The sequence below is a fragment of the Neophocaena asiaeorientalis genome, unplaced genomic scaffold (assembly GCF_003031525.2).
Source record: "Neophocaena asiaeorientalis asiaeorientalis breed wild unplaced genomic scaffold, Neophocaena_asiaeorientalis_V1.1 scaffold51, whole genome shotgun sequence".
Taxonomy (NCBI): domain Eukaryota; kingdom Metazoa; phylum Chordata; class Mammalia; order Artiodactyla; family Phocoenidae; genus Neophocaena; species Neophocaena asiaeorientalis.
Window position 1 is genome coordinate 1,222,345 of NW_020173335.1, and position 18,201 is coordinate 1,240,545.

Consider the following 18,201-nt stretch of genomic DNA (forward strand, 5'->3'; position numbering starts at 1 on the left):
GGGTAATGAGAATAGAATTATCCTTAGGTAGGAATACCATTTAATCTCAGAGAAGCATCCTTTCTGTTAGAGGTTCACTAGAAACTGCTATTTTAAAAAATTTTTTATTTATTTTTGGCTGCATTGGGTCTTTGTTGATGCACGCGGGCTTTCTCTAGTTGTGGTGAGCAGGGGCTACTCTTTGTTGCAGTGCACAGGCTTCTCATTGGGGTGGCTTCTCTTGTTGTGGAGCATGGGTTCTAGGTGCATGGGCTTCAGTGGTTGCAGCACATGGGCTCAGTAGTTGTGGCATGCGGGCCCTAGAGTGCGCAGAGTTTAGTAGCTGCGGTGTGTGGGCTCAGTATTTGCAGCACATGGGCTCTAGAGCGCAGGCTCAGTAGTTGTGGCGCATGGGCTTAGTTGCTCCGCAGCATGTGGGATCTTCCTGGACCAGGGATTGAACCTGTCACCCCTGCATTGGCAGGCAGATTCTTAACCACTACACCACCAAGGAAGTCCCTAGAAACAGCTATTTATGCATACAATTTAACCACATTCTGCAAAACACCTGCTTAACCTTTTATTACAATTGCTTTCCAACAGAATTACTCCTAGAATGAAAATTCTGTGAGAGAAGGGACTTTGTTTTATTCACTGTCCTGTCCCTAATGCCTTACAAATAGTGGCCATTCAATAAATAGTTGTTGAATAAATGAATGGAATACTGACTGTCATAATTCCAGTGATTGGGGAGTTGTACGAACACTTAGAGAACAGTGACCTATTTTTAAGATACCTCTACAGTAAAGATGTGGTATATATACACAATGGAATATTACTCAGCCATAAAAAAGAATGAAATAATGCCATTTGCAGCAACATGGATGGACCTAGAGATTATCATACTAAATGAAGGCAGAGAAATACAACTGTCATATGATATCGCTTATATGTGGAATGTGAAAAAAAATGATACAAATGAACTTATATACAAAAATAGAAATAGACCCACAGACATAGAAAATAATCTTATCATTACCAAAAGAGAAGGGTGTGGGGGAAGGAGTTTGGGATTAAAATATACACACTACTAAATATAAAATATAAAACCAAGAAGGATCTACTATATGGTGCAGGGAACTATACTCAGTATTTTGTAATAAACTCTAAGGGAAATGAATCTGAAAAAGTATATGTATATATATGAATCACTTTACTGTACATCTGAAAGTAATACAACATTGTAAATCAGCTGTGCTTCAATAAAAAAATTATTACCAAAAAAATAAAATAAAATGTCTTTAATAAGAATAAAGAAGATACCTCTACAACTGCATCTCCCCTAGATTGATTGTTTTCTCATTTATCTTGCCTGGATTTCCTTTGCTCTAGTACAGCTTCCTATCTTTTACCCAACTAGTTTGTGATGTTAACTGCAACTCTCAGATGCTCTATCTGCATAGCTTATAGACGCTATACTGTGCTGGCCAGAAACATTCAGGAGTCTAGATTCAGTCTTCCAGCACTCTGTGTTACTTATATTCATTATTCTTTAGACTTTTACCTGTCCCACATTCCTCCCCTCATTCTCTTCTGTATTAGATAGTTAGTTTCATAGTAAAGAAACCGACAGATGAATAAAGTTAAATGTCCCACTTTTACAAAGCAGAGGATGGAGGTAGGGACAAAGGATGGGGAATGGAGGGGAGAGTAGGCATACATAAAAACCAGCTTCTGCCCAGCCACCTGTGACCAAATTGGATTCTTACCTGGTCCACTTCTAAGTTATAATTATGAAAATGGCTTACATTTTTTGAACTCTTACTATGTACCAGTCACTGTGCTATGAACTTTACATTCATTATTTCATTCAGTCTTTCCAACAACCTTACGTTGTGGACACTATTATCCTATTTTACAGAGAGGGAAACTAATGCTTGCCTAGTAAAGAGTGGAGGTGGGATTTGAACCCACACCATCTCACTTCAAAGCTCTTTTAACTACTCTGTTATTTCGCTCCCTATTTATTCCCAAGCCAGAGGTAAGTTTCAGCTAGTCATTGGAACCTGCATCCTATTTTCCGTACTACCTAGATATTTCCTTGGGTTCTTTCCTTTCTCAAGTCCCCACCGTGTCTCTGGATGCACTTAGAGAAAACCAGTGGTCCAGAAACCACCTCTTGGAGAAACTCTGAAATTTCCACATTAGTAATTTTGGTTGAAGCAGCATGTCTTTAAAACTCTGCTGTGATGTTACAGCGACCAGGCATTCTCCCTCACTTTCTTTTCACTTAACAATTATTTACTGAGTGAGCAAACTGTTTGCTAGGCACTGTTAGGTGCTTGAGCACAGGGAAGAATATGACCTGGACTCTGCCTTCCTGGAACTTTATGGTCCTTTCCAGCACAGTTACTGTTGTGCCTTCACTCTTACTTTAGTCAGTCTCTTCCCTTTCCTTTGCCCTTCTAAACTAGAACTTACTTGGGACCTGTGGATATTGTTAATGAGACTTCCTTCTTGACAACCCAAGCCCCAAGTGTCACTGACTTTATGTCATTTATTTTCTTCTACTTTATAATCATCAGTCATAATAATTGATTTATGATTTTTATTTAAAAATTATTTTTATATATAAATGTAGCCTGTTGGTTGAAAAAACTTCAAATATGACATAAGTATGTCATAAAAATAAAATCACCCTTTTCTCCTTCAGTACCATTTATTATTAATGCTTCTAGACATTTTCTATTAATATACAAAATTTTTTTTACACAAATGGGATTTTAAAGCTCGATGTTTTCATTTAATGGTATATTTTGGGTATGTTCTCATGTCAGTGCATAAAGTTTAATTCATTCTTTTTAATGCTATATAGTATTCCAATCTATGAATAAAGCCATAAATTTTAAAAATATTTATTTATTTTTGGCTGTGTTGGGTCTTCGTTGCTGTGCATGGGCTTTCTCTAGTTGGGGCAAGCAGGGGCTACTCTTTGTTGCGGTGCGCGGGCTTCTCATCGCTGTGACTTCTCTTGCTGTGGAGCACGGGCTCTAGGCATGTGGGCTTTAGTAGTTGTGGTGCATGGGCTCAGAAGTTGTGGCCCACGGGCTCTAGAGCACAGTCTCAGTAGTTGTGGAAACATGGGCTTAGCTGCTCCGCGGCATGTGGGATCTTCCTGGACCAGAGCTCAAACCCGTGTCCCCTTCATTGGCAGGGGCATTCTTAAAAACACTGCGCCACCAGAGAAGCCCTATACCATAAATATTTAACAAGTTTTTATTGGTGGGTATTTAGATTCACATACACCGGTGAAGTAGATGTCCTTTTATGTGAATTTTTGCTCACCCAAATTGAGTATACTTGTAAGATAAATTCCTAGAGGTGGAATTGTTGGAGCAATTAAAATTTTTGCTAGATGTGATCAATTAATTACCCTTTGAAAAAGTTGGGCCAAGAGCTCAACAGTGTTTCCTATCCCAGTTTCCTTACCTTCTGGACAACATTGAGCATTAGCATTCTTTTTTTTTTCCGGCTGTGCCGCGCGGCTTACGGGATCCTAGTTCCCTGACCAGGGACTCAACCTAACCACTGGACCACCAGGGAATTCGCAAAGCATTATCATTCTTAATCTTTGTTCATTGATAGATTTAAAAGGTAGTATCTCCTGTTTTAGTGTACATCTCTCTAATTATGAGGGAATTAGAGTACATTTTGATATTATTAGCCCTTTATTATTTTTGTGTGAGTTACACGTGTACCTTTTGCTTATTTTTCTACTGGGTTCTTTTTAAAATTACATATTTAGAAGAGTTCTTTTTATGTCAAGGTCATCCAGCCAATGCGGGTGCTCCCAACCCGTTTGTTGTTTGTAAATTACAGACTGTCAGATTGGGTAGTTCAACCTACTTACTTTCTAGGTGAGGAAACTGAGCCCCATAGGGTTAGTGACCTTTCTGTGTGTGTGAGCACGTAGTCAGATAATGGCAGAGCTAAACCAGCACCAGGTTTCTTTGCTTCCAGTTTGGTGCTTGTTCCATTATACCATGCTGTTTTTAAAGGCTTGCTCCCCTCCCTCTTCTACTATTGCTTTTTTTTTTTTTTTTTGTTGCGGTACACGAACCCGTGTCCCCTGCATCGGCAGGCGGACTCTCAACCGCTGTGCCACCAGGGAAGTCCCTACCATTGCTTTTTACCACTAGGTCTTGCCACAACCAGATGTTTCATGATAAACTTAGAAACTTACAGGAGTGCTATCAAGGTTTGTTATACAGCAGGGGTCCCCAAGCCACGGGCCGAGGACCAGCACCAGTCTGCGGCGTGTTAGGAACCGCACAGCAGGAGGTGAATGGCAGGCGAGCGATCCAAGCTTCATCTGCCGCGGCCCAATGCTCCCCATTGCTCGCATTACCACCCGAACCATTCTTCCCCCACCCCACCCCACCCCACCCCCCAACCACCCCACCCCCTTCCCGGGAAAATTGTCTTCCACGAAACCCATTCCTGGTGGCGAAAAGGTTGGGGACCGCTGTTATACAGGAACCCAGTAGACTTCACAGGTATTGGATTGTCTTGCATGTGCAGCTACACTAGTTATGTTCATGTCCTTTTCATTTGTTTAAAAAACATCTGTTTCGTTTTGTAGGTTCATGGGTGTGTGTGTACATCAAGGACAATTGCATGCACTCACAGAGGTAAGACTTCAATGAGCGTGTTGTAGTGACTTCTTTGCCTTAGTTTCAGCATGTATGGTTCCACTGTAATTGTTACTCGCATATGTACGCAAAATATGTGTGCGTTTATGGTTATGCAAAAATGGCATGTTAACAATGTTTTCTTCTGTAGCCTGGGGACAATGGCCATATCTATTAATACTCTTGGATTCCCTAATAACATGTGGTGAGTTCTCGGGGAATGAGTGCTCAAATATTATATTGGTTCTTGCTGCCCAGATGACCCCCTCCTAAACTAAAGGATGGCATCACTTGGCTGCAAACTCTATCATGGCAACAAATTCCCAGACTACCCAGAAATTTGTGGTGTCCTGATCTAAAATTCCACTGCTGCTGCTCTAGTTTCCTGATTGAAGGAAACTACTCCTTGGAGAATTTACATCTTTATTCTCATTTCATTTTCAGCCTCTTATAGGCAGGTAAATATGTGGTAGTCATTACTCAGCCTCTGAGGACCTGAGAATCCTCTCTGGAACAAAGGCTTCCCAAATTCAGGTACTGGGTTACCAACTTCAGAATTTACTTGGGTGCTTCTTAGAAGCACAGATTCCTGGAATACTCTAGGTTTAGTAGGTCTTCAGAGGGCCCATATGTATTCTTGAAAGCTCTTCAGATTATTTTAATGATTATCTAGGTTTGAGAATCTATGTTCTAGAATGTTTTCACATTTCTCCTTGAGAAGTACCAAAACACAAAGTGAAGAAATTTAGGAAGGAAAATTGTTTAACAGAATTTGCAAGAGCATTGGTTCCCTGGTATTAATTGTTAATATCTTATCAAGGAGGGTCCTGTGTGCCTTACCCTATGTCTTTTTTCTCAATTACTGAGGATACCGGAATGTGAAGTGTGTGTAGCTATGTCCTGCCTCTCGTATGGAAGACCAAAGAAAGTGGGTTAGTGAGGTAGTGAAGAGCATGGGCTCTGTAGTATTGATTGCCTAGGCTTGAATCTCCCTGTGCTGCAGTGTTTTCACTTGTAAAACGGGAATAACGATAGTAATACCTATCCCAGGGAATCTAGATAGGGAAGAGGACTATAGCTGGGCCCTAAAGTATTTGAATTTTAAAAGTCTGGGGTAAAAGGCAGATTGAAGAGTAGCTAGGGAGATAGGAAGAAAACCCAGGAGTGTGTTGGCCTGGAATGGAAAGGAAGGGGTTTCAAGGAGGAAGAAGTAATTATGTAATTGTGGCAAATAACTGTTGGTTAGATCATGATCTCACAGTGATATTGTGAGGATGAAATATAAAACGCTTATTTAACACAGTACCTGGCATGTAGTGATTGCTTAATACATTTTAACTATTACAGCTTTTATTAACAGTGACTCGTCCCTCCTGAACTCCTTGAATTGTCAGTATTTTTCATTTGGTACTTAGTTCTGTACTACTGTTAATGTCATTAGATTTTTAAAAAATTTTACAAAGTATAACATAACAGAAAAGCACACATGAAAAGTGTGCATCTCACTAGGTTTTCACAAATGAACACACCCATAACCAGCATCCTGGATCAAGAAACATTTTCTGTGTATTTCTTTTCTCAGAAGTAAGTCTATAAATTCCTCAAAGACAAAACTCTGTCCTCTCAAGCCTTCTATCCACTAAAGCTCTGGCACTAATAAACTAATTAATAAACACTTGTAAAAGTATTTGTTGCACTCTCTGTTTATATCACTGTTTTCTGAAATGTGAGTTCATTGGAAGGGCTTGTGTGTTGGTTTTACTGACAAAGAAGAACATGCTTTGAAATCTGTGATCATGTCTCAAGTTTAAAAGTGGATGTAGTAGAAATGGCAGAAATGTATGATCATAATGCAACATTCTTTTGGCCATGTTGCACTTAAATAATATTTTCTGTTGCTTATTAGCTTGTTTATAGCCATATACAATATGCAGTAAGTGCTTTGTGAGTATATTTCCAGTATCATTAATGAGATATTGATATAGTTTATGATATTAACAATCTTTATTATGATGTTAATAGGCTGAAGGCCGTGAGGCCCAAATATCCAAATGTTCTTGCTTGTTTTCAGAAGGGGATCAGCAAAGGCCATCATGCCATAGATTTCTGGAGTCTCCTAGGTTTAATTGCCTTATAATTTGACTTGACAGCACAGCTATTGGTTTCACTAAGGATCATAAAAATAAATTACTAATAACATCAAGCATACTGCTTGGAACTTGGATGATATTTAGTAAATATTTCTTGGTTGGCAGAATGCCTGCCCTCCACAGTAATGTGAGCACCATTCCTTATTTCTCTTAAAACAGTTTACCAATAATTACAGGAGACAAGCATAGCTCTTATTAATGCCTATAAAGTATTGATATTATTAAGAAGAATATTTCTCATATACAATGGTGATATAGACTTTTCTGGGCTTCAGCCATTTCCACAAGTCTTCATTGTAATTGTAGACATTAATTGAACTTGGAACAGTAAGACATTTAGGTGTGTTTTCTTTAAACTACCTATAGTAAGGATAGACTTCTAAGTTTTTAAGCAAATGAGTATTTGTTAAAGAGAAAGAAGTTGATAAAAGATCAGGTAGGGCTTCCCTGGTGGCGCAGTGGTTGAGAGTCCGCCTGCTGATGCAGGGGACACGGGTTCATGCCCTGGTCCGGGAAGATCCCACATGCCGCGGAGCGGCTGGGCCCGTGGGCCATGGCTACTGAGCCTGCGTGTCCGGAGCCTGTGCTCCGCAACGGGAGAGGCCACAACAGTGATCAGGTAGAGGGACTTCCCTGGTGACGCAGTGGTTAAGAATCTGCTTGCCAACGCAGGGGACACAGCTTTGATCCCTGGTCTGGGGAGATACCACATGCCGCGGAGCAACTAAGCCCGTGTGTCACAACTACTGAGCCCGCGTGTCACAACTGAACCCCTGACACCTAGAGCCCATCTTCGCAACGAGAAGCCACCACAATTAGAAGCCCGTGCGCTGCAACAAAGAGTAGTCCCCGCTCACCACAACTAGAGAAGCCCTGTGTAGCAACGAGGACCCAAAGCAGCCAAAAATAAATAAATAAATAAATAAATGTTCCTTTAAAGAAAAAAAAAAACTAGGTGTAGAACCTTTTGAGTTTAATAAGTTGAATTAAGAATCTAAAAGTGTGTCTTTGACTCAGAAGACCTAACCTTATCTTTCATTTGGTCACAAATATCAAGGAAGTGGAAATCTTTGGTTTTTAAAGACAGAAAATATAACCATATGGTCAGTTAGCTATTGCTGTATAATATCCAGCCACAAAACCATGCAACAGTAAACATTTATTTCTGATACCTCTGCAGGTTCAGCTAAGCTGAGCTGGGCCCAGTTGGGCAGTTTTGCTGCTCTCACTTTTGCTCACTCATGCATCTGTAGGTCAGCTGGTGGTCTGCTCTAGGCTGGGCTTTGTGGGGCACTTTGCTCCAGCTGTTTCTCATTCTCTTCTGGGACCAGTGGGCTAACCTGGACATGTCCTTCTTAAGATGAAACCAGAATAGCAAGAGTATGCTAGCCCATTTGCACAAGTGCTTTTCATGATTCTGCTTATCTTCAAGTTTGCTTGGCCAACATCCTTTTGGACAAAGCAAGTCACATGCCCGAGTCCACACTGGGAGCATACTGCAAAGTTACATGTCAAAGGACAGTGATTCAGTAAGGGGTGAAGAATTGGAACCTTTGTTTGCAATTTCCCATACCCTATAAATATCCCAGTCAGCACATCATAATCATTTGTCTTTTCTACCCTACTTGAGGGTAAAGACTTGCTCTCATTTTAAAAATTATAACTACCAGTTTCTAAACTCCCACTATGGGCTAAGTGCTATGCTTGGTGTTTTATATATTAGCTATAATTCTCACAATTCTACAGTCCTATTTCCTCCGTTTTATAGATGAAAAAACTAAGGCTGAGAGAAATTAAATGGTTTCCCCAAAGTAGGATTTAGATCCAGGTTCATCTGACTTCAAAGCCTGTACTGTTTCCATTACAACATGATGTCCTTAATTCACGTCTGTATTCTTCATAGTGCTGAGCACAGGTTCTTGTATGTGTAGCATGTGTAGTATTTGTAGAATTCGATTCTGACTAACTTTGTATATTTTGGGTTATTTGGGAAAGCTGTTTTCTGGTTACTGGATATATTAGAATGTATTTGGGTACAAGTAACAGAAAATAGTTAAGTGGCCTTAAGCAACAAAAGGACATGTAAACTGGAATTCCAGCAGTTTATTAGGTTAGGGGTTGGTTTAATTCAACAGCTAAATAGATGTTATCCAGAGACACCCCCCACCACCACCTCTTTCCATCTCTTTGTTCTGTGCTTACATTGTCAACTTCACCCTAAGGTTGGCTGTCATTCATAAAAAGTGGCTGCCACCAACTTACATGCTATATGTTTTCTCTTCTATATTCAAGTTGGGGGGGGGCTGTCAAAGAAAGAGAGGAGAGAGAGATGCTTCCAGACAGATTATACGACATCTCATAATGTTTTTTTGTGCTTTTTGTTTTTGTTTTGTTTTTATTCTTGTTTTTTAGTTTGTTAAGAAAAGCACAAAGAGGGAAATATCCTCATAATCAAACAGTTTGGGGAACCTCTTTGTGCAGAACCTCTTAGTGCCTAGAAGATTGGGAATTTGGGGGATAAGTAGGGTATAAGGTTATGGGGCAGGGGCCTCAAGTGACAATACTCTGGTCCAGGGAGTCAGCAAAAGAATTGTTTGGCGGGTAGGATGTTTTGGGGTCTTTCTTGCCATTTCTGCCATGGAGAAACTATTCTTTTTTCCACTGTGGCAATGAGAACCACTTAGCTATAAACAGAGCAATTGCTTGGCCTCTTTACAGCGAAGTCACCTCAGCCAGGTAGATACTTGGTACTGAAAGAAATGCTCTTCCCTCATGAGGGAATGGTCAGCCCTGCAGGTGGCTGAAGAGAATTTTTTAATTCACATAGCCCTCATCCTCTTCTCACTCACCATTTCCACCCCAACTCTACACCTTCTTTCTTAAGGAAGAGTTACTTTGAAAACTCCTTGTTTATGTGGGTTGATATGTGTTGTTTCTGAGTCGGTTTCTGTCAGACTTGTAAGAAGCCTTATATAATCAGAGAGCTTACAATGAAAGGAAACTCTGTGGGTTCAGTGACCAAACTCATGCATTATTTATAAAAATGAGCAGCCAGACCCCGATTCCAGTTTCTTGGTGTGCAGTGATATTGCCATTAGTTTTGCCTGCTTCTTTTCTTGCTTTTGTGTGACCCAGTACAGAGTATTCTCCTGGCCTTATTTACCTTGAGCCAAATGCAAAGTTGTCTGGTGCCTGCCTTGGGTTAACTTTGGCAGCATACCCATACCCTATCTTTCAAGCATGTGGCTGCTTTTCCTGTCCCTAATATATCTTTGCTTCAATTTGATATGCTACTACATGAGTAATCTTCATTAGGCATACTTTGATAATGTGATGCTTCTGTTTAAAAACTTCTGTTTAGCATTCTAGACTCTCTCTAATCGGATTTCAGAATTCAAATTGCTCCCTTTAGTTGGGTGGGTCTTTTGGCTGTCTTCTACACATGCTGGCCTTAGATATGCCTTCCAGGACCCTTGTCTCTCTTCTCCCTTTCACCTTCCAAGTTATGTCAAATTCCTCTAGTGGAACTCAGTCTCTTAAATAGGGTCTGTATAATGACCCGTGTGGCTGGGCCCATAGTATATATAAGAAAGCTGAATTAACTCCAGTGGAAAGAGCCCAAAGTCAAAAATAGTGTGAAATGTTACATCTCAAGTCCTTTCACAATTAGAAGTTTATTTCATTTATACTTGTAAAAATAGCTAAAGCATTCCTATTAATACATGTTGGCATCTTCTTTACTTTTGAAAAAAGTAGCTTTTGTTTAACTTTTTGGTTTGGTCATTTAGTAATAAAGAAATCTCTAAATAAATTGTGGTACATGTTTTCTGCCCTTATTTTTAGTAACTCCCTAAGACATTTGAGGAATAAGAATTTGTGGGCTTCCCTGGTGGCGCAGTGGTTGAGAGTCTGCCTGCTGATGCAGAGGACACGGGTTCGTGCCCCGGTCCGGGAAGATCCCACATGTCGCAGAGCGGCTGGGCCCGTGAGCCATGGCCGTTGAGCCTGCGCGTCCGGAGCCTGTGCTCCGCAATGGGAGAGGCCACAACAGTGAGAGGCCCGCGTACTGCAAAAAAAAAAAAAAAAAGAAATAAGAATTTGTGGTTGGCAGTTTAACCCACAAATAATAGAAGAGTTCATTTAGTTTACTTCATTCTTAAAGAAGTTTTTCCCTGACTTGCTAGCTTGCCTCCAGCTCATTTAGTCATTCAAAAAAAAAAAAATTACTGGCTCTCACTATGTGTCCAGCACTATTCCAGGTACTGGGAATATAATAATGAACAAATAATGATCTCTACCGTCATGGAAATTACATTGTAATGAGCAGGGGGTGGGCAGAGGAGTTAGATTAAACAGGAAAACAAATTGTAATATATATGGTGTTTTGTGCTGTGGGGTTTGCAATTTTGAATATGTGGATAGGGGAAGTATCACAGAAGAGACAAAAATTAAGGAGGTAATGGAGCTAGCTATGTGAATATCTGGGGAAAGAGTGTTCTAGGCAGTGGGAACAGTAAGTGCGAAGACATAGAGGCAGAAATGCCTGGTGCTGAATGTGGTCGAAGAACTCCAAAGACGGTGATGTGGCCGCAGCAGAGAGAGTAAAAAAGAATAGTAGTAGATGAAGGTAAGAGAGGAAACATGGGCCAGAGCACGTAGTGTCTTACAGACCATTGTAAGAGTTTCAGCTTTTACTCAGGGTGAATTGAGAAGTCTTTGGAGGTTTTTGAGTAGAGTTGTGACATGATGTGACTTACCTTTTAACAGAATCACCCTGGCTACTGTGTGGTGAATAGACTGAAAAGGAGGCAAGGTTGAAAGCAGGAAGACTAGTTAAGAGAGACTATTGCAACAGAGTCCATGCAATAAATAGAGACTATGCCAAAAAAAGTGAGAAATGATGGTAACTTGGACCAGAGTGGTAGCAGTGGACCTTGTGATTCTGGATCTATTTTGAAAGCAGAGAAAACAGGCTTTCCTGATGCATTCGGTGAGAGGTTTGAGAAGATGAAATAACTCAAGGATAACCAAGGTTTTTGGCCTGAGAATCTGAAGGATAGAGTTGCTGTTAATGGAGATGGGGAAGACTACAGGAGGTACAAGATGGGAAATGATCAAGAGGTCAGTTTTGAACAGGTTGAGTTTGAACCTGTTCAAGTTCAAGTTATCTCCAAGTGGAGATAACTTCATAGAACATTGGGATTCCACGGAGTACTCTGAATGATACCTTCCTTGTGCACATTCCTGTTTCTGTTTATCAGCTTTTTCACTAGAAAATATTTTATTGATTTAGAAGGAGGCGTTTTTCAACTGCTGTATTACTTCCCGAGTAATAATAATGAAAATCATTAAGTCATTTTTCTTATTTCAGTGTGCCAGGTCCTGCTAAGCCTCTCCCTTGGCGGTGGGGGTGGGGATATATTAGCGTACAATCCCATGGAATATATGCTATTTTCCCCATTTTACAGGTGAGAAATCTGAGGCTCAGAGAGAAATTAATTTATCTGAGGTCTCTTAGCTAAGTAGTGGAGCTAGGATTGAGTCAAGTTCCACCTGACTGTAATCCAGTTTACTCGACTTTAAGCTCCTTGATCCTGGCTATTTTGTTCACTGCTGAATCTTCAATGGAGAGAGGGTGGTCTCCCAATATACCTCTCACACATTCCTACTATTCAAGGGCATTTCAGCATTCCTACACCTGATACCTAATTACTGTCTGTACCTTTTGTGTTTACTTGCTCTTTATGTTGGTCTTTTCTTGTTATCGTGGTCACCATTGCTTGCTTATATAGTAAATTCTTAGATCAGTGATTTCCAAAGTGAATCATAAGCTTTTCTTTCCTCAACATGCTCATTTTAGCTCATTTCACCTTCTCATAGAAATTGCTTGTGTCTGTTTCCTACTCAACAAATAATTATTAAGCAGACACTTTGTGTCAACGGCCAGTTTAGGTGAACTTCAAAAAGGAGAAGTTGTTCTGTGAAGGGGCAGAAAAGTTGTTTAAAGCCTTCTGTAGTACTTGGCACAAGTAGCTACTTCATACATGTTTATTAAATGAATTACTAACTTGTAAAAGTATTAGTTGAGTGCTTAGCTTTTCTACAAATGATAGTTCTCTTTTCCTTCATCCCTGATCTCTCCCATTTTCTACATCTTCTCAGTCACCATGACCTGACCATTTTACCTCTTACTACCCTGAATGCATTTACCTTAGGCCAGTTCCTTCTGCCATTGCCATCTCTTTCGCCACAACCTTCTAAACTAGTCTCCCTGTCAGTTTTGTTCCTCACCTTAAATCCATACTGTCCGTATTGCGAGCCAGAGTGGTCCTTTTAAAATACAGATCTCTTTTTTAACCATCTTAGCAATTTTTAAGTGTACAATTCAGTAGTTAGTATTAAATATGTTTTTATTGTTGTGCAACAGATTTCTGGATCGTCTTCATCTTGCAAAATTGAAACTCTATACTATTAAACAACTCCCCATTTCCCCCTTCCTCCAGTCCCTGGTAACCACTATTCTATTTTCTGTTTCTATGATTCTGACAATTCTAGGTACCTCAGAAAAGTGGAATCACACAGTATTTGTCTTTTTGTGACTGGCTCATTTTTCTTAGCTTAGTGTCCTAAAGGTTCATCCATATTGTAACATGTGACAGGACTTCCATTCTTTTTAAGCCTGAATAATATTCCATTGTAAGTATATACATCCTATATTTTACTTATCTATTCATCTATCAATGGACATTTGGGTTGCTTTTACCTCTTGACTATTGTGAATGATACTGCTTTGAACGTAGGTGTGCATATGTCTCTCTGAGACCCTGTTTTCAGTTTTTTTGCAAATATACCCAGAAGTGGAATTGCTGAATGATATAATAGTTCTATTTTTAATTTTTTGAGGAACCACCATACTGTTTTCCATAGCTATTATACCATTTTACAGTCCCACCAATAGTGCACAAGGGTTCTAATTTCTCCACATCCTTGTCAATACTTGCTATTTCCTGGTTTTTTTTTTTTAATAGTTGCATTCTAATGGATGTGAGGTGATATCTCACTGTGGTTTTCATTTGCATTTCTCCATCTCTAATTTGTTGCAGAGACTATCCTTTCCTTTGATACATGAGGGTGTATTTCTGGGCTTTCTATTCTATTCCATTAGTCTATATGTCTGTCTTTTTGCCAACACCACAGTGTTTAATACAAATCTAATTTTGTTTTTCCCTGCATAAACCCTTCTATGGCTCCTCATTGCCCTCAGGTTAAAGTCAAAACATCTAATCCTGGTACTCATTATCTCTGTGGCCTCACTGCTCATTCTTCTCTGACCTGTTGGTTCTTGTCTTAGCTGTGCACTACAGCTGTACTGAACCTCTTTCTCTTTCAGTTCCACAAATGGGATGTGACCCTTTCCACCTTCGGGTCTCTGCACCAGCTCTTCCCTCTGCCTAGGACACAGTCCTTCCATCTCCCAGTGGTCTGGCCAACTCCTATTTAACCTTCAGGACTCAGCTTAGATATCACTATCTCTGGGAGCCTTTTCTAATCTCCCAAGATTAGTTAGGTACCCCTCCTACACGCTCCCATAATACAATAGTATTTACCATTGACTTTAATTCATTGTTTGCTTGTGTATGTAGTTTATAAATTCCTTGACTGTTTTGTTTGCATTGACATCCACTGGGTCCTGTATAGTGCCTGACAATGATAGCTGCTTATCATATATTTTTTTAATACCATCTTTAAAAAATTTTAAATTAATTAATTAATTTATTTATTTGGGTTGTGCCAGGTTTAGTTGTGGCACGTGGTATCTTTGTTGCGGCATGCAGGATCTCTAGTTGTGGCATGTAGGATCTAGTTCCCCGACCAGGGATTGAACCTGGGCCCCCTGCATTGGGAGCACAGAGTCTTAACCACTGGACCACCAGGGAAGTCCCTTATCATATTTGTTGATTGAATGAATAAATGAATAATCAGTGGCATTTTCTGGTTCAAAAGCATTCAGTGATTTCCTCGCTGATTACAGTATAGTTTTGTAACCTTAGTTGCTTACCGGAATTGCTTAGGAGCTTTTTAGAAAGTGCAGATGCCAGGACCTCACACAAGGCCTATTGAGTTAAAGTCTTGGGTGAGGCCCAGGCATCTGTTTTTAAAAATAAATTAATAAAGTGCCATAAGTTATTTTGATGCACAGCCAGTGTTAAAACATAGAACTCAGGATTAACTCTTAGCCTGATATTCGGTCCTCTGTGCTCTAGCATCATCCTGCCTTTTTTTCTTCTAGCTCTCCTCCTCTTTAACAAGTACTCTATAACTCAGGCAAACTGGGTTTAATGTGTGTACTAAACACTGTGTGTTTTCCTGCCTCTTTATTCATATTATTTCTTCAGCCCAGAATACACTCTTTGCCTTTATCCTATAGAAATCTTCCCTCCCTTCAAGACTTGGCTCAAAGTCCACTTATTCTTCCATAAAACCTTTCCTGATTCTTTCTCTGCCACTGCTAAACCTCCGTACCTCTCCCTTATGTAATCAAAATGTTTCCCTCCATTGACCTTCTCTTACACTTTCTTTGGCACCTCTTTTTAAACATTTTGCCATATATTAAAGTTATTTTTGCTTTAGTTTCCCTGCACAAGTGTAAGCTCCTAGAATAGAGGAGGAACCCAGGCTTCAGGGTCAAAAGACTTGGGTACAAATCCAGGTTCCACCATTACTAGTTGAATAACGATAGACAAGTTATTTAAATCTCTGGGCTTGATTTCCTCATTCATAAGAAAAGGATGACAGGGCTTCCCTGGTGGCGCAGTGGTTAAGAATCTGCCCGCCAATGCATGGGAAACGGGTTCGAGCCCTGCTCCAGGAACATCCCACCTGCCGCAGAGCAACTAAGCCTGTGCACCACAACTACTGAAGCCTGCGTGCTCTAGAGTTTGTGCTCGGCAACAAGAGAAGCCTGCGTACTGCAACGAAGAGTAGCCCCTGCTCGCTGCAACTAGAGAAAGCCTGCGTGCAGCAACGAAGACCCAACACAGCCAAAAAATAATAATAAATAAATAAATAAATTTATTAAAAGAAAATAAAGAAAAGGATGACAGAATGTTTCAAGATCTTGCAAAGTTCAAATGAGGTAACTGTGAAAGTGCTATGTAAAACCTGTTGCTGGCTATTATATAATGGCAGGGATAGTGTCTTACTTATCTGTATGCTCCTAATCTCCCAGCAGTACCTTGTGTTTAGGACACTCATTTATAGACATTGGCTGAATGATTGAATAGGGAGAAAGGAAGCAAACAACAAACATTTTATGTCATCTAAAAAGTGAAGTTGAGGTAAATTTTCCAATGCATTTTAGTACCTGTATGAATGGCTGGAACTCTTGCCTCATGAATGGAGTAATTTCTAAATGGCCTCTTATGTTGTTCAATTGTAAGGCCTCTTGCATAGTCATCCTTTTCCTCTGTAACTAATTTGCTCAACAATTTCTTTTCTACCCAGATTAGCTAGTCAATCAAACATACGTTTCTGGTACACCCAGAAGGAACAGAACCGAGCACTAACTTACAAATAAAACAACAGACATGTTACTTACCTGATAAGTCTTCAAGTCAACTAAGGTGTTTGGATAAGAAAATATTTCATTTTTTTAACCAATAATTTATTGTACTTGGCAGTGTCAGGGACACTTTTTTAAAAAAATAACATTTTTCTGATTATAAAATCATAATACTTGTTAGAGAAATAGCTAATATATCTGGAATGTAAAGTTTTGCATGCATTTTCTTTTTTTCATCCTATGACAACCCTGTGAGATATAGCTATTATGATTGCTATTTATATAAAAAGAAGCTAAGAATTAGATTAAATAATAACCGAAAAGCTCTTTTTCCACTTTTACCTACTTAAGTCAATTTTCAAGTCTTAGTTTAAATTTTCACTTTACTGTAGTGGCTTTTCCCAGTGATCTCCCTGCATCTAGATCGTTACTTAGATTATTATTCTCTTTGATATTATTCTCTTTCCTTTTTCATTGTAGCACATCTCATAACATATAGATCTTCATTTATTTGAATGTTTGTTTATTGTCTCTCTCATATGTCAGTTCCAGTAGGACTGGGACCATGTTCTGTTTTGTTTACCACTAGCAACAAATAGGTAACAGGTCATTGAAGAGCTTGGGGTTCTTGGGGTGGAGGAAATAGCAGGCTTCCTCAGGCACTGCCATTTTATTAAGCTCAGGAAGCTAAAGATCACATTCTTAGATGTTGGGAAGTTGGAGTATTGGTTAGAGAGGGCACCACCATTAAGGAGGACAGTTGTGTTTAGTATGATTATTCTCTTCCCTAACTATTCTCTTCATAAAGCTAATATGGGTTACTTTGGCCCCTTGGCAAGGATGTTATAGAAGGACTTCAATTGTATGATGTGGGGCTTAGAATGGACTGCCTTTCAGATCTATCCCATCATATTATATTGTTATTCCATACCCTTGGGCATTATTTTCCTCATGAGTATGTACCTTTGAAAAAACTGTTGATCCATCCATGAGATAAGTAAAGATAATGTATATATGCTGATACTGACTAGCTTATCCTGTACATAAGGTCATAGAAATACTTTTCTGAGAATACCTAAAAGAAAAGGAGATATTCATGAAGATTAGGGAGGAGAAGATTAAAAATTTGAGAGAAAGAGGCTGGATCATACAGGGCCTTATAGGCCATGGTGAGGATTTTGAATTTTGTTTTAAATACAGCAGGAAGCAGTTGAAGGATTTTAGACAGGAGAGTAGTAGGATACAATTTACATTTTAAAATAGCACTTTGGCTGCTCTGGAGAATTGACTGTAGAGGGACGGAAGTGAGGGCAAGGAGACCAGTGAGGAGAAACGTATAGATTATATGAGAGATGTGGGTAGCTTGAACTGCGGTGGTATCTGTGAAGATTTTTAAAGATCTGTTTTAGAAATAGAAAGACAAGGTCTTGTGACTTAGGTAAGAAAGAAGAGTGAGGAATCAAATGATGCCCATTTTCGGGCTTCCCTGGTGGTGCGGTGGTTGAGAGTCCGCCTGCCGATGCAGGGGACACGGGTTCATGTCCCGGTCCGGGAAGATCCCACATGCCGCGGAGCAGCTGGGCCCGTGATCCATGGCCGCTGAGCCTGCGCGTCCAGAGCCTGTGCTCCGCAACGGGAGAGGCCACAACAGTGAGAGGCCCGTGTACCGCAAAAAAAAAAAAAGATGCCCATTTTCTAGGTGGGTGGTTGTTTCATTTACTGAGATGTGGAAAACTTGGAGAGTGCTGCTGGAGAACTTCCTCAGCTGTGTGTGTATTACCTGGGATTTTTTTTTTTTTTTTTTTTTTTTTTTTTTTTT

General features: G+C 39.8%; 1 protein-coding gene across 4 annotated transcripts in view; it reads left to right on the plus strand.

Annotated features, from left to right (window-relative positions):
• The window catches only part of TESK2 (testis associated actin remodelling kinase 2), a 127,811-nt gene that overhangs the window by 84,333 nt on the left and 25,277 nt on the right, over positions 1–18,201 (plus strand). For all 4 annotated transcript variants that reach the window (XM_024746097.1, XM_024746099.1, XM_024746098.1 and 1 more), the window contains one exon: positions 4,622–4,670. In XM_024746097.1, coding sequence (XP_024601865.1) covers positions 4,622–4,670 — 49 coding nt within the window. The remainder of the gene's footprint in view (positions 1–4,621; positions 4,671–18,201) is intronic.